The following is a 17,766-nucleotide window of genomic DNA, read 5'->3' on the forward strand; positions in this document are numbered from 1 at the left end:
CCAGGCACCAGCTCTTTCTGTAGAAGACCAGTTAGAAATATTTTAGGCTTTGTGGACCACATGAGGTCTCCATCACACATGCTTGTTTGTTTTTCATAATCCTTTAAGAATAAAAAAAAGGCATTTTTCCTTGGCAGGCCAGAGTTGGTCCATAGGCTATAGTTTGTCAATCTCTAGGTTAAACCAAAATCATAATTTATACCTTTGAAATGCATATTTATACTTAAAATTGCCCACAGTGCATGTGATTTTCTAAAATTTAATTTAAAATAAAATAATTTAACTCATATAGAACCCGAGGAGGAATTGGAAAAACTGTGCTGAACCCCCCAACTTCTCCCTCTCACTTGGTTTTTCCTACTTAACTGCTAAAGTAGATCTAGTCTTTACAGACTAATAAAATATTTGACCTCTTATACTTTCTCTAGACCTAGAGCAAAGTTGCCCATTAACAATTCTTGGTTGCAAATGTCACAAAATGGATGTGGATAGAATAAAGATGTCAGTTAAGGGCTTGTTGGGCATGGTGTCTCACACCTGTAATCCCAGCACTTTGGGAAGCCAAGGCTGAAGAATCATTTGAGCCCAGAAGTTCAAGATCATCCTAGGCAACATAGCAAGATTCCGTTTCTATGAAAAATAAAAAAATTAGCCAGGCATGGTGGCGTGCACCTGAGGTCTCAAATACTTGAGGGGCTGAGGCAGGAGAATCACTTGAACCCAGGAGGTCAAGGCTGCAATGAGTTATGATGGTGCCTACTACACTGCAGCCTGGGTGACAGAGCAAGACTCTTCTCAAAAACACAAACAAACAACACAGAAAGCATCAATCCCACCTATAAATTTTAAAGCCACAATTTAGGATGTAATGTGCCTGAAAATAATGGGAAGGTGATTAATAATTTGGGAGAAAGACTATAGATTCTAGTCTATAGCCCTTTGGAGTCAAGATTTATCATCAAATTTTAAGTTTAGTAAAAACTCAAGATAAAATGTGAAGCTCTTATATATCTCTGATGTCACTACTTCAAACGTGTACGTACATATTAAATAATTAGTTTGTCCTCCATTTAAATAAAATTTAGATCTCCAGAGTTATTTGCCTTGGGGTTTTTTCCACCTTAAAAATTACCCAGCTTAAGAAAAAGATATTGAAAAGATTGTCAATTATACAGTAGAAAAAGATTTAGAATTTAGGGTTGGACTTTAAATCTTTAAAGCTTGAATTACTATGAACTAAAAAATCTGTTCATAGATTTTCTTGTCTAAAATTATATTGATTACACCTCCATTAAAACACAATAATTCTTCATGGATTTATATTCTCTGAAATATAAGCTTAAATTTTGATTTAGTGCTGATTGTGGGATTATTTCTCATTCTGGTAAGCTCTACCTTAATTTCTAGAAAAAGGTTATATCTAATTATTAAGAGTGTCTAAAAATTCATACATATGTTTATATTCCATATATATAGTTTATTATTAAATGCCTTTTGAGAAAAACATTAAATCTATAACTTTTCATTTTTTTCTAGGCCCAAGCTCGTTGCCACAGAATTGGTCAGAACAAAGCAGTTAAAGTCTACAGACTAGTAACTCGTAACTCATATGAGAGAGAGATGTTTGACCGAGCCAGTCTGAAGCTGGGCCTAGATAAGGCCGTGTTACAGAGCATGAGTGGAAGAGAAAGTAACGTTGGTGGTGTATGTGTATTTTCTTTTTTCATTTGGGGTTTTTGTGTTATTTTTTGTTTGCATTTAATTTTACCCCTGGTAGTATATCATTTAATTTTGGTCATACTGAACATGAAATACATTGTTATATGTGAGGGGACATTTTCAGAATAAAGCTATGTTTAGTTAATACTTTTGAATCTTGTTTTGTCTGTGTAGCTTCATAGCTTTTGAATTCTAAGAATGTGTTTTCAAGATAGAAATTCTTTGCTCTCTTTTTAAGACATTTGTATCATGGCATAGCAAAATAGAATTTGTGAAATATTTGCATTATTTATATAAACACTTCTTCAAATTCTTTTTTAGTGTCAAACTGCTAGTATTGGCTTTGTCTTGTTACAAATGATGATTCTTGGCATTTTTTTCCTCAAGATTCTTGTTTAATATCTTGGGCTTGTATCAGTAACAGAATCCTAGTACTAACAAAGAGCCTTGATGGGTTACATGTGCCTTACACTTTGTTTTAACTAAAGCCATTTTTAGGGAGATGGGTAATTCTTATTTTAAAGATAGCAAAGAGGAGTCAACAGCTTCAACATACTATTTCAGTGACTTCTCTCTTATGTGCATCCCAACCCCAAAAGCAATTTAAATACGACCTCTTGTGTTCTTTGACATTCTTTAGGGATACTTTCTCATTTTATGAACTTTGAAAAATTATTGTTACCAAAATTATTTTCTCTTTAGATTCAACAGCTTTCCAAAAAGGAAATAGAAGATTTGCTTCGAAGAGGTGCTTATGGTGCCATTATGGAGGAAGAAGATGAAGGCTCTAAATTCTGTGAAGAGGACATTGATCAGATTTTACTGCGTCGTACAAAAACTATCACAATTGAATCAGAAGGACGTGGGTCAACATTTGCTAAGGTAACAGTGAATGCTATTTTATAAGTATAGCTGTGATGTTCACAATTTCTAGTGAAAAAATTTAACTGTCTCTTACTCTAAATGTTTAAATATGCTGAATTTTATAAATTAGGAAATGACTAATTCTGTATAAAATGAAAGAGCCAGAGAATAAGGAAAACCTTTGCAGAGAGAATAACATTTAAGCTGAGTCTTGAAAGAATTTTGGATATCATTATGTTACAAAGAGAAAGAGAAACCCACCTAAATGAATCATACGTTGCTAAACTACAAGGAACATTTTAGGAACATAACATAGGCATATGTGCATACATAGGATGAATTAGATGGAGATGAAACTGAAGGAGTTAGGGACATTGGACCCAAATTGTGAAGAGCATTGTGTGCCATTTTGAGGAGTTTGAACCTGATCCTGAGGCAATTAAGAAGGTTTTAAAGCATTTCAAGTAGAAATTGGACATAATGCAATCTAGTTTAGAAATTTAACTCTAGCAGCAGTATTGAGAACAGCTTGGGAAGGGGAAAGACTGGAGGCAGGGAGATCATTTAAGAGGCCTGTGTAGGAAATAATGATGGGTGAACTAGAGTAGTGGAGGGAGACTCATTTGAATTCAGTAAGATTTGATGACCAGTGAGAAATTTGTAGAAGGCAGAATCAACAGTGACTTAAGGATTCTGGCTTGAGTAGCTAGGAGGGTCATGGTGCATTAAGATAGAGAATGCAAGAAAAGGAGATTCCTATAGATAAAACAAAATATTGAAGGTGTTGTATTTGTGACATTTACAGGGCATCCAACTGGGGATGTCTAGAAGATTTGCCTAGGACACAGATGTAGATTTGGAAGTAATAGAGAGTAAAGCAGAAGAAAGTATTTTGGAAACAAAAAGAATACTGCAGAAGTAAAATATTAGGATGAAAACTAAAACTAGTCATGATTTGGTGGATATGTGCCCTGACTCTAGTTTCTTTTCTGGGAAATCTTAATTACTTTTGATTCCTTGGTTCTGTACTCTATGTACAGACATTTTTCCCTTATGTTTGAAATTATCTGAAGTCTAGTTCATATGAAAAGGTATCAGTCATTGTTATTGTCTTTGTTGATTAGGCTCAACTAGAGATATTCTCCTTAAAAGTACAAAGCATAACGGCCACATGTGATTCTAGGCTGCCTCATTTACAGTGTTAATGATGATAATCATGGAAAGTCAGAACACCAGAATTTGAATTCTGACTCATAAGCTGAGTGACCTTGGACAATTAACCTCTGTGGGTCTTGTCTTTAAAGAGGAGATCATAATAATAATCATGCTTGGCCTTTCCTACTTTACTGTAAAGTGTTATGTCAGTATTATTTTACTTAGAGGATTCAAATGTACTCTAACCATAATGAGCTATGCTGTGAGAATTAAAAATGCTTAAGCATTTAAATATCTGTTTTAAACCCTCATACCATGGAATAACTGTTACATTTGAAAAGAGAGAGGCCTGAAGAGATATTGCAATAGCTGAGGAAAATCCAGAGAGATTGCTGTAGTTGTTTTATAATTTGTTCATTCCCCAAATGGTTTGTTCATTCCCATAGTTGTGTGGAAAGGCCACTAGATGGTGGACGTTTGGCATAATGGAATATGGAGCCACTATGTAGTGGCACCAAAAGTGTAAAGTTTCTAGTATTTTACACTTTTTCTTGGAATTTCCAAAGACTGCAGTTGTCTTCAGTGATCTGTATAAAGTAATTCCAATCTGTGTTTCTTTACATTATCAAATAGTATTTAATAAGGAGTTACATATATGGAACAGAGTGCTTATGAGAATATTTAGACTTAGTACATACTCATCAAATAGAACTCATTATTGGTAACCTCATTTATAAGTGGTTATATCACCTAAGCCTTGTTTTGAGATACTTTCATTTAAAGGCAGTCAGGTGGGCTCTAAAAATAGAAATATTTCTATTCTGTTTTTTTTTTTTTTCTAAGATTTGGTATATAACAAAAAACTTTGAATTGTTTAATTTACAAAGAAAACAAAACCGTCTGAATCATGCTTCAGGTGGATTGCTTATTTGTAAGGGCCCATCTATGGTACTTAACTATCTTTTTGCTACTTTCTGTCATAGGAAGATGAATTTCACCATGAAAAAAAAGTCTTCCCTTGCAAGTAATATAGGGATTTCATGGTTGAAGGAATGCATTTTAAGAAAAGTAATTGGGGGGGGAGACTAGGATATTAGGATTTATCGTTTGGAAGTAGTCACTAAACCTCTGCTTGCTGACATCTTCTACAAACCGGCATTTCATTTCTGTAGCTGTAATCCATTATTGCAATCCTTGAGAATCATGTAAGTCATACTGAAAATAGGTTATATGCCAATTAACAGCATCTTGAAGTATTTAGAAATCTAAAAAATTTTTTATTTGAAAAATAAATGTATCATTTTTCTTATAATGAATGTAATAAAAGCTATTTAATTATGAAGCTTAGTTTCTTACTGCCAAATTATTTTAATTATGAACAGTTGTCTGGTAGCAGAATAAAAATGATTATACACTGTACCATAGAATTTTCTTTTTTTTAGGTAAGTAACCAAAAAGTAACGTGCTTTAAAATCTGTTTCCTTTTAATGACTTTTCATATTTGATGGCTTTTCATGTTAAATGTTCTCCAATTCGTATAAAGCAAATACTCATTTACTGGATTGGTTAAATCTCAAGAGACATGTATCAGTGAAACTGTAGTATGGAATTAAACCCTGTGAACTTCATTAAGTGAACTTTTCACTGTTCCTGAAAATTGATGAGTTTATATTAACGAAGATTTTAAAGTATCATATGTCCTCAGTTATGAGAAATTCATTTCTGAATTAACAAAACAAAGTCCCCACATAGTTAAGGAATTGAATGTAGTTAGATGTCTGTCCTTTATACTCATTCGTACCAGTTTGATGAATTGTTATCATATACTTTTATACAATGATGATGGCTATGTTGTTTGCATTTTATCAAGCTAGTTAGCCTTTTTCAAGTTGGACATATGAGTTTTTATGATATGTGGTTTATCATTAAGAGGTGTCTCATATTATTTCCTGTTGCCACTGTAACAAATTCTCACAAATTTAGTGGCTTAAAACAACACAAATTTATTCTCTTATAGTTCTAGATGTCAGAAGTCCAACATGAGTCTTACAGAGATAAAAGCAAGGTGTCAGCAGGGCTGGTTCATTCTGGAGGCTCCAGGGGAGAATCTGTTTCTTATCTCTTCCAGTTCCTAAGACTGCCTGCATTCCTTGGCTTGTGGCCACAGTACTCCAATCTCTGCTTCTGTCGTGTCATATCCTTTTCCTTTTCTAGAGTCAGACCTCCCTGTGCCTCCCTCTTATAAGGACACTTGTAATTAAATTTAGGGCCCTCTTGGAAAATACAAGCTTATCTCCCTATTTCAAGATTCTTAATCATATCTGCAAAGTCCCTTTTGCCATATAAGGCAACACTCACAAGGTTCCAGGGATTAGGACCAGATATCTTTGGGGGCCATTATTCAGCCTACCACACTCATCATTTCAAAAAAATAAAAAATTACTGTTTTTCAGTAGTTTTGTAATATTTAAGCTATAATTTAGAGTAAGCCAAAAAAACAAAAAAGGAATTTAAATTCATTTCATTAAAGCATTTATTCCTGTCACTCCTATTTCATAAATATGCCAGCAAAATACACATTTTAAACACTTGTAGATTTTTTTGTTTTGTTTTTGTCTTTGAGACAGAGTCTCACTCTGTCACCCAGGCTGGAGTGCAGTGGCATCATCATAGCTCACTACAGGCTTGAACTCCTGGGCTGAAGCGATCTTCCTGCTTCAGCCTCTCAAGTAGCTGGGACAGCAGGCTATGTGCCACTACATCGGGTTTTTACAAAATTGTTTTGTAGAGATGGGGGGGCAGGGTCTTGCTTTGTTGCACAGGCTGGTCTGGAACTCCCAGCCTCAAGCAATCCTCTGCCTCGGCCTCCCAAAATGCTGGGATTATAGGTGTGAACCACCACGCCCTCCCAATTCTTGTTTTATATAAGCATCTTAAAAGCTGACCCTCAAAAAAATACTAGATGGAATGAATGAATGTACTTACTACTTTGTAAACAATGACATGAACAGAATCTGAAGTTCAGCAGGAGGCATTTAACATTTTAATTTTTTTCCTACTCATTTTTAGACTTTTTATAAAGTTTCAAACTACTGATATAGACAGAATATTTTAATGAAATCTTGTGTATCCATCACCCAGCTTCAACAATTATCGGCTCATGCTAAACTTGTTTCATCACATACCACTTATTTTTTGTATGGTTTTAAATCAAATTCCAGATATCATATCATCACATTTATACATTTCCATATGTTAAAGATAGACTTTTTAAATATTATTCCTTGGTATTAATTAGTGCTTAAACTGCGAGTTATCTTGAATGTCATAAATGGCTTGTTTGCTTTTAACAGTTTTATTACCTTTTTAATGTGGGATTTTCTGCATTTTAACATTTTATCAAGATGGTTTTTTTAATGAAGATTTTTATCTTTTGATTATATCCCAGGTAATTAGGCACTATCTTAAAGCCATTTACTAGTTATATTCTCCTTTGGAAGACTTTTATGTGAGCGTATTCTTCTATTTATTTTTATAACATTGACATGTATTTTTCAGGCCCTTTTCTTTCTTAATGCATTGTGTATCTTCACTGCTTCTTTCATTTTTATAAAGCACTTTGAAGACATTTCTTTGATGTGGTTTATCTATTTTCAGTGACTTAAGTTGTAAATAATGCTTAAGTGTAACATCTAAAATTTCCTCTAACTGAAAGGTTTTATTTAATATAATTTCTACAATATTTAAGAAAATAATCACTTATTGTCTTCTTTATTTTCCCCTGTATTTTCTTAAATTTTGATTATGCAATATTTTTGCTGTAAAGAAAAGAATTTTTAAAATAAAGACAGAAGATGATTCATTTTTCTTTATTTCCCATATACTGTGTTGCATTTTCTTTAGGAGATATAACTGTCTGAAATTGTGATAAAAATAATGTAAGAATACACCTGAAAATGAACTGTGTAGTGCAGGCAGGTTTTGAAATTCTTATTCTAACCTAATTTCTTAACATTCATGTAGTAGTTTTAGAAAGCATATCTCTGTCTTCTGTAGCTTCCTCACCAAAAAGATTTGCTCCTTGCTTACCAAATGTTTCAGTTAATCAACATTAATAATTTATTTAACTCTGTACCTAAACTCCAGTCTGTGTTGGCATTAAGCCTTTGCCTTAAGCAGCTGCTGTGCTATGTTTCAGACCACTGGATTTGAAACAACCTTTGAATATATGTGTATGCAGAATTCAAATTCTATCTACAGTAAATGTGAGGAGGTAATGTTTTAAGCATACTTTGATAGATTTTTCCTCTAAGCTTCAAAACATTTTGAAAAACTGCCATTATGTATTTCAGGCGAGTTTCGTGGCATCTGGAAACCGGACAGATATTTCTTTAGATGATCCAAACTTCTGGCAAAAATGGGCTAAAAAGGCAGAAATAGATATAGATGCCATCAGTGGCAGAGTAAGTATTCTTTCCCCCTCAAAACAATTTTCTTTTGGGATGCTTTGCAATATCATTGTAATATTATAAGGTATTCAACTACACAGTTACTGAAGTAAATTTCTACATACATAAGTTGAAGTAGGGTAGTAGAATGAACCAAGTCATGCATTGCTTCAATTTAATATTTCTGGTATCTGTCATAATGGGTTGTAATATAGGGAAAGTGTAACTTTTGGGCATAATCAACATTCTTAAAATTATGATATGTTTTTAAAAATTTTTTTAATGCCTTCAAATCATAGGTTACATTTATTTTGCTTTATAATTTTGTTTTTTTGGTGTCAGAACCCATTAATGATGATCTAGTAGAATATAAAAGAAGAAAAAATGCAGTCAAGAAAATGGCATTTTAAAATTATTTCCTTTATGACTTCCCTCAGAGCTAAGAAAGAAAGGATCAAAAAACTAAAATAGAATTTATGGAGCTGATAATAATAGCATTTTCTCTTTCTAAGAGACCTGTTTACTTACTAAGATACCTATCTTATGATAGTATAGGAATCAATGTTTGTGAGCCTTACTATTATCACAGTAATAGCTAGATGATTAAAGGAATTTTATATTAAGCATTGATATATGGGATCTCTTTTGATAGACAGCCTTTTAAAATATAAAGCTTTACAATTGGGAAAAACTCTACTGACATAATTATTATTGTTTAATGTATATTAGAAATATGTAATTATGTATACAACAAATAAGTTTGAAAAGATAATTATAAAATTATTTGCATATAATATATTTATATACCAATAAAAGCAGTAGAATCTGCAAAACACTATGAAAATTCATAAATGAGTTTAGTGAATTAACTGGATAGAAGATAAATTGCCATTTAGCCTTCCTAAATATCAGTACTAACAGAAGTAGAAAAATACAATGCAAGAGGAGATCTGCTTCACAGTAGAAAAAAGGATATAGAACAGCTAGGAATATACCTAAAGAAAGATGTATATGATTTCAGTAAAGTGAAATTTAGTTGGAAGATTTGTCACTTGATAATATTTTAAACATTTTAAGAGTTAGTTTGTAAACATAGAAATTTTAATTTATAGATGTAATGCAACCCAAATCAAAATGTTAAGCAATTTTTTCATATAACTTGACAAAATAATTTCAAAATTTCAATGGGAGAATATTTAACACATGCTTAGGAATCTGTCCTACTGCAATACGCATACATGTACAATAATAATGTAGTACAGTGACGCTCCCTGCAGCATTTTTTTATTATAACAAAAATTTAGGGCCGGGCACAGTGGCTCATGCCTGTAATCCTAGCACTCTGGGAGGCCGAGGCGGGTGGATCGCTCGAGGTCAGGACTTTGAGACCAGCCTGAACAAGAGTGAGACCCCATCTCTACTAAAAATAGAAAGAAATTATCTGGCCAACTAAAATATATATAGAAAAAATTAGCTGGGCATGGTGGCACATGCCTGGAGTCCCAGCTACCCGGGAGGCTGAGGCAGTAGGATCGCTGAAGCCCAGGAGTTTGAGGTTGCTGTGAGCTAGGCTGACGCTACGGCACTCTAGCCAGGGCAACAAAGTGAGACTCTGTCTCAAAAAAAAAAAATTTAGGAACTAAATTTCCTATAGGAGAGCAATGGTACATTTATACTGTATAAAGCCATAATTTAAAAAATAATCATTGTCATCCTTATGTACTATATACCATATACTAACATAGAGCTCCAAGACAGAGAGAGATGCAAAACAATAGTACAATGTGATCTCTATGATTTTTAATAGAACATATTAGTAATTTACATTCTTGTCAGTAAGACAGCAATAAACATATATAAAATAATTTTAGAGAGTGAAGAAATTAGTAAGATGGTAGAGAATGCTGGACAAGTAGAAGTAGCATTAGGTAAAGTGAACAAAGGAGATCACTCTGAGGGGACATGTGTACTGAGAATTTGATTGATGAGAAAGAGCCAACACAACGTAAAGATGTGAGTAAAAGCTTTTGTGGCAGAGCAAATGTCAATGACCTATGGGTGTAAATAACTTAGTATATTCCAAAACGAGAAAGACGTTGTGGCAGAATTTTGAGTTAGTGAGTGTGGTATTACATAAAGTCAGAGACCAAAGACATGGGTGAAATCAGTCGGATTTTATAAATTAATAACATATTATATAAAAGCATATAGTCATTTAATACAGGTGTAATAACATTTTTAATTTATATTTTGGTAGAAAAATAATTTTCTAAAAATGAAGTACAATAAAGACTAGCATTACTTACTATATGTTATAGTGTCAATATATTATAAGGCAACAGTAATTTAAATAATATAGTACTAACAGAAAGATACAAAGAACAAACAACAGGATAAGAACAAAAAGACCAAATTGGCTGGGCCTGTGGCTGGTGCCAGTAATCCTAACACTCTGGATAGGTGAGGTGGTAGGATTGCTTGAGCTCAGGAGTTTGAGACCAGCCTGAGCAAGAGCCAGACCCACTAAAAATAGAAAAAGTAGCCCAGCATCGTGGTGTGCACCTATAGTCCCAGCTACTTGGGAGGCTGAGGGATGAGGATCGGTTGAGCCCAGGAGTTTGAGGTTGCTGTGAGCTAGGCTGACGCTGCAGCATTGTGCTCAGGGCAACGGAGTGAGACTCTGTCTAAAAAAAAAAAAAAAAAGACCAAATTATAAGGTTTTAATATAGAAATAGTATTAAAGAAAGAAGGATTACTTAATAAATGGTAATTAGGATATTAAGTTAGCTTTGGAGGGGGTATTATAATACTATGCTCTATGCCATGCAAACTCTAATTTGTGATTAAAATTTTTATAATGCTTTTTAATCAAAGCATGAAAAATAGAAGAAACTAGATTTCAAATATTTGGTGGGAAAATATTCTAAATTATAAATCACAAAGGAAATGATTGGCATGTTCAACTATGTAAGACAGAATTATGTAATGGAAAAATGAAAGCACAATGAGACTACTGACACTGTAGCAGATATCTGTATGAAAGATAATATTCTCATTTTTGTAAAAGGTAATATAAGTTGATCAGAAAAATTTATCAAAATCTCAAAAGATGATGGGCAAAAGGCATTTGAAACTTCACTCAAGAAAAATACTATTTTTAAAAGGAACTGGGAAGAGGAAAACGGGAAAAAGGGACAACTCTTCTATTTATTAAATTCCATTTAATAAATGTAGAAGGAATGAGGGAAATAGAAAATCACCATTAATCCACCATAGTAATAATTGTAACAGACAGGATCCATCGTTGAATTCTAAGATTAGTGGGTGAAAGTTTAAGGAAGGAGAAACAGTATTTATGTATTCTCAAAGTATATCTTCCAAAATATTTATTAGTTACAAAAGGAAAAGTAGTAACTTTATAGTGGAAAAACCAGTAATAAGACATATTAACATCATGTGACCCCTTAAATACAATGCACTATGTATGTATTATGGTATGCCAGAACCTTCATGGTTTGGTCCCTGCTTTCTCTTCTACCATTAATCTTCTTCTGCTCTAGGATATAAGCATTTCCTGAACATCAGATGCCATTTCAGGCCCCTTGCTCCTTCCTCTACTTCTAATGCTATCTCTTATCTCGCTGCCTGGCAAACTACTTCTAATTCTTCAAGAATTCTTTCTAGTTAATACTGCAAGTTTTGTGAAGTTTTCTTTGACTTCCTTTGTACCCATCTTGTATAATAAAATATTTCATTCTGGATAACATTTATTTACACATTTGTCTGACTCAAGACTATCGATTCCTTGGAAAGGAACTATCTTATCTATCTTTATGTCCACAGTCCTAATATAGTGCCTCACTTAGAGGAGTTTCTCAGTAAAGGCAAAAAGTGTGTCAACTTAAGTTGTTTTGAATGAATTAAACTGAATTGAACATAGGTTAATAGATTTATTGCCTTGCTTTTTGTATATTAGTAAAACTCTTTTGGAAAGCATTGTAAAATATTCATAACTTTTGACCAATATTTCCATTCCTAGGTATTCCCTTCTTTTGGATTTATCTTTAGGATAAACTTATGTCACAAAGATTTACTTTAGTATTATATATTTTGAAAATTGAAAACAATCTAAACTAAATTATGAATTAAGTAAAGAAAGTTACAAAGCATAAATTCAGCTTAAAATATATTTTGTGATTATTGTGGCACAATAACATCTATATTAGTAATAATGCGAAATACCAAATTCTTTTTATCCTATGGCTATAATGTCATAAAATTATACAAATGTGGTAGTAAGAATTTTAAAGGAATATAAGAAATCTTAAGTTGATTTCGTAGGTTGGTGAAATTGTTAGTAATTTCTTTTTTTCTCGCTTTCTGTAATTACTGTTTGCACAATTTGAAAGGTGAAAATGTAGAACATTGTTATAAGCAAAATCATAAAAGAACCTCTAAGTAATAGCTGTTAAATTTTATAGAACAGCTTGGTTATTGATACTCCAAGAATTAGAAAGCAAACAAGACCCTTTAGTGCCACAAAAGATGAATTGGCTGAATTATCTGAAGCTGAAAGTGAAGGAGATGAAAAACCCAAACTCCGGAGACCCTGTGATCGTTCCAACGGCTATGGAAGAACTGAATGCTTTAGAGTCGAGAAAAACCTGCTAGTTTATGGGTAAATATTATTTTTGATGTTTGGTATATAAAATTACAGAGAATATATACTGTTTTCACGTGTTTTTTTTTTTATCTTGCTAGAATCAATAAAATGTATCTTTACCCGGAATTTCTGTGTTTACCATACATATACTTAATAGCAGAATGTTGGGATAGCCTTAAGTGTTTAAATTCTAAATCTATCACTAACGTCAAACTCTTTGTTTTCAAATTTGCATATTCAGTAATACCAACTGGATAATGTTATACTATCCATTATTGAATAAAATATACTAGAAATGATTCTACCATGCCTCTGCATTTTACACATGTGGGGAATAACTTCATAAGCAAATTCTATTAATAACGATTTTTTTTTTCTAGTTTTTCATGTCTTTTATTCATGAGTTATATTCTTCTCTCTACAACTTAAATAATGCTTTCTTTAACCAGGTGGGGCCGATGGAGAGAGATTCTATCTCATGGCCGTTTTAAAAGGCAGCTAAATGAGCATGATGTAGAAATAATTTGCCGAGCCCTCTTAGCATATTGCCTTGTTCACTACCGAGGAGATGAGAAAATTAAAGGTTTCATATGGGATCTCATTACTCCAACTGAAGATGGGCAGACACGAGAGCTACAAAATCACCTAGGTAAGAACATTATTTTGTTCTTAAATGTATTTTTAATTATATAAGTAATACTTAACATATTCTTCTATGAAATACTAAAGCATTACAGATAAAATTAAAGAAACTTAACCTTCACCCCCAATTCAAGCTCCAGTTTCAGAAAATGCCAGTGTTATCAGTTTGGTAGGTTTTACATATTGTTGTCAAGTCAATATGTATCAGTTTGGAAGTTGTTGACCCAACGGTGTATCTGTCTTAGAGGCCTTTCTGTCTGTGTTCCTAGAGATCTATGTCATTTTATAAGTTCTGCTTAGTATTCCATAGTATGCATATTCTATATTTAGCATCCGCTTTAAGTATGAGCATTTTGGTTGTTTACAACTTTAGACAATTAAACGAGTTTCAGTGAAGATCCATGTACATTCCTCTTTGTGCATATGAATGCATCTTTCACTAAAGTAGATATAAAAAAATAGAATTATTAAAGTATAGCTTATATACATCTTTAATGCCTAAGATGTGATCTATGGATCAACAACATCAGCATGTCCTGGGAGCTCCTTAGAAATACAGAATATTAGGCCTTAGACTTACTGAATTGGAATCTACATTTTAACAGATTCTCAGGAATTAGTATGCATATTAAAGTTTGAGAAACATTGATACACATTTTACATCTTCATACTTACTTTGCTGTCCAAAGTGGCTATACCACTTTACAATCCTATCTAAGTACTATTTTCTCCATAGCTTTGATAACAGAACATTCTTTTCTGTGTAAAGTAATTCTTTTTTTTTTTTTTTTTTGAGACAGGGTCTCACTGTATTGTCCAGGCTGGAGTGCAGTGGTGGTGATCATAGCTCACTGTAGCCTCATACTCCTAGGGTCAAGTGATCCTCCTGCCTCAGCCTCCCAAGTAGCTGAGACTACAGGTGCCTGCCACTACACCTGCCTAATTTTTCTATTTTTTTTTTTTGTCTTGCTGTGTTGCTCAGGCTTGTCTCAAACTCCTGGCCTCAAGTGATCCTGTGACCTCAGCCCCTAAAAGTGCTAGGATTATAGGCACGAGCCACCGAATAATTCTTTCATAGGATAAAAAGTAGAATTTTCTGCAAAAACAAGAAAAGATTACTGTGCCCTTAATTTGTTACAATTTTGTTCTGTTTAATCAAAAAGTATCTTGAATGCCTGCTGTGTGCTTCTTGTACAAGGTACTGGAAAGATAAGAAACAAGATAGACAAGATCCCTGAGCCCACAAACCTTACATTCTAGCCAAGTGGACAGACATAGTAAGAATATAGATTAATTAATTACAGATTGTGGTAATTACTGTGAACTAAATAAACTACTGAGATGGATGGAGAACAACAATAAGTACCTATTTTATAGGATGGTCAATGAAGGCTATCTTAATAGGAGAAAATGAACTTAATTAATATGAAGAGCTGACTTCTGGTTAAAGATAGAACAATCACACAAACATAATTTACTCTTCCTTAAAACCTCACTTATAAAGAGGATAAAAGTAAAGCATTAAGCTTATAAACTCTACAAAAGACCTTATTTCTTCAAATAAATTATGAGAGTGGTAGTCAATGGAGAGGGTATGTAAAAAACAGTGGTTCTCAATCCCAACTCTGATCACACCCCACTGCAAACTGTCACAACTTTGAGCACATTACTAATCTCTAGTGGGTAGAAGCCAGGAGTTGCAGGGTACGGGCTTTATTTTGATCCTGATTGAAATAAACAACCCATGAGAAACTTTTTATTATCTTTATTAGGTAACTGGAATTTTGAATGTTGACATTAAGGAGATATTATTGCGTTCCTTTGGGCTGATAATATGGTAGTTTTTTTTTGCACTGAGGCCTATCTTTTAGATAGCACTAAAAGGTAATTCAGATATTTATGAATGAAATAACTAATATCTTAGGTTTACATCAAAATAACATGAAAGATTGGGGGATAAACATAGTTGGCCATGAGTTGATAATTACTGAAGGTGGATGATGGGACATGGGGATCCATCTTACTATTCCATCTACTTTTGTATGTGCTTATGTTCCATAATTTTTAAAGAGGCATAAACTCTCAAAAACATGGAGAATGGGAGAGGAAATTGCAACAAAATTTTGGAAGCTAGAAGCAAATATCAGTGATAACTGACTTAGCTAACTTGAGAGAGCTGAATCTTAGGTCAGCAGTGGGAAAAGACAAAAACCAAACTGGTCTTTACAAATTTCCCAAAAGTCTCGGGAATTTGTGACATCAGGAACCTCTCTGGAAGTGGGTGTGAAAGGATAGGGCATTAATTCAAAGCTATTTAAAAGGTGTCGGATCCCTAAATACACCCTCGTCAACTATTGTTCTCTGGAGAGCAAAATAGAGGAACTCTGAGTTGCATTGGTAGTTGAGAAGTGGAGCTACTAAAGGGGGATTAAATGAATGTACACATACTGGCTGATAAGACAATAAAGGAGAAAAACTAAAAAGTTGACTTTGGTGAATCTTACCAGCTCCAAACCTAAAAATAATGACAGAAAAAACAAAAAATAAAAATAAAAAAAACCCAGCCAATTACCTTTCAGTGAGCCCATAGTCATTAAGCTTCACTACCTATCACCTTTTTAATCTGTTATCCTTAAATATGAGCAAACATAGCCAAGGATTATCAGACATTCGAGGCAAGTCTCGAACATGAAAGGGACTACAAACAAACCATTAAAATGAAGTTGGAGAGGCCGGGGGGGGGGGGGGGGGGGGGGGCGGGCACGGTGCCTCACACCTGTAATCCTAGCACTCTGGGCGGCCAAGGCCAGTGGATCATTTGAGCTCAGGAGTTCGAGACCAGCCTGAGCAAGAGCGAGACTCCGTCTCTATTAAAAATAGAAAGAAATTAGCTGGACAACTAAAAATATATAGAAAAAATTAGCCGGGCCTGGTGGCGCATGCCTGTAGTTCCAGCTACTCGGGAGGGTGAGGCAGTAGGATTGCTTGAGCCCGGGAGTTTGAGGTTGCTGTGAGCTAGGCTGATGCCACGGCACTCTAGCCTGGGCAACAGAGCGAGACTCTGTCTCAAAAAAAAAAAAAAAAAAAAAGAAGTTGGAGAAAACAAGGATTACAAAAGGGAAAAAGAACTTTTTTTGAACTATTGTTAATATCTTCAAAGATACTTCGTATATATTATGACTTTTAAAGAAGAATAAGGTACTGTAAAAACATTGAATATACAAACAAACCTATAAATTATAAATGAACATGTAAGAGATGAAAAAGTAAAAAGGATTAATTGATGAATATGAGAAAATCTTGTTAGAAAGATTAGAAATACAGAATATAAATTTTATTAGGAAAATTTAAGTATGTATATTTTAAAGTATACACTGTTTAGTTTCCAAGCCAGCAAGGGTAGAAAGGACTGGAATGCAGAACTATTTACCATTCTGGTAAAATAACAGGAAGAAGAAGGGAATGATAGAAAATAATAAAATGGTAAAAAAAAAAAAAACAACAGGAATATATGTAAGCAGACTATGTATGTCCTCACCTGTTGGAAGATAAAAATTGTTAGATGGGGAAAAAATCAGCATTTTTATACTTCAAAGAGATATTAAACACCTAATAAGAATCCTAAAAATAGAGATTTAGCAAGAAACAATACCATGCAAATGCTAAACCAATAGAACTGTTGTAGTAATATTGACATAGAACAAAGGAATTTAAGGTGGAATGCATTAACTGGTATTGAAAAAAGACATTAATAATCAAAAGGAACAATCCATAAAAGAAAATATAATAAGTGTGAATGTATATACATCTAATGAAATAGTCTCAAAATATAAAGGCCAGAAAAAAAACCCAAAAAACAAAAAATCCTGCCAAAATTATAAGAAGAAATGGACAGATCCACATAGTGCTTCTATTTATCATTGTAATGGAGTACCTACCTGGTATAATATTGCAAAGAAAAGATAAATGAGATATAAGAATTGGAAGGAGGAGTCAAACCTTATTGTTAGTAATTGTGAAAAATTACAAGTAAAGCAACTCAAACATCAAGGAAGAATATTAAACACGAAGGGTATAGCCATACAATAAATTATTGCACAGCAACTAAAATGGATGAAGTAGAGCCTTGTGAATCAGTATGGATAAATCTCAAAGAAATATTGAGAATAATAAGTTGCAGGATTACATGCATAATGTAATGTCTGAAAACCTAAATGCTAAGTATTTTCCAACATAACTAGCAATAATATAAACATGCATGGACTGAAAAAACAA

The 17,766-nt window shown here is 33.4% G+C and overlaps 1 protein-coding gene across 7 annotated transcripts in view; it reads left to right on the top strand.

The window, feature by feature from the left end:
• The window catches only part of CHD9 (chromodomain helicase DNA binding protein 9), a 230,199-nt gene that overhangs the window by 163,897 nt on the left and 48,536 nt on the right, over window positions 1-17,766 (top strand). For all 7 annotated transcript variants that reach the window (XM_045533756.1, XM_045533761.1, XM_045533759.1 and 4 more), the window contains 5 exons: window positions 1,537-1,704; window positions 2,422-2,601; window positions 8,091-8,201; window positions 12,668-12,864; window positions 13,299-13,498. In XM_045533756.1, the coding sequence (XP_045389712.1) occupies window positions 1,537-1,704; window positions 2,422-2,601; window positions 8,091-8,201; window positions 12,668-12,864; window positions 13,299-13,498 (856 nt within the window). The remainder of the gene's footprint in view (window positions 1-1,536; window positions 1,705-2,421; window positions 2,602-8,090; window positions 8,202-12,667; window positions 12,865-13,298; window positions 13,499-17,766) is intronic.

The sequence above is a fragment of the Lemur catta genome, chromosome 20 (genome assembly GCF_020740605.2).
Source record: "Lemur catta isolate mLemCat1 chromosome 20, mLemCat1.pri, whole genome shotgun sequence".
In the NCBI taxonomy this organism is placed as follows: Eukaryota; Metazoa; Chordata; class Mammalia; order Primates; family Lemuridae; genus Lemur; species Lemur catta.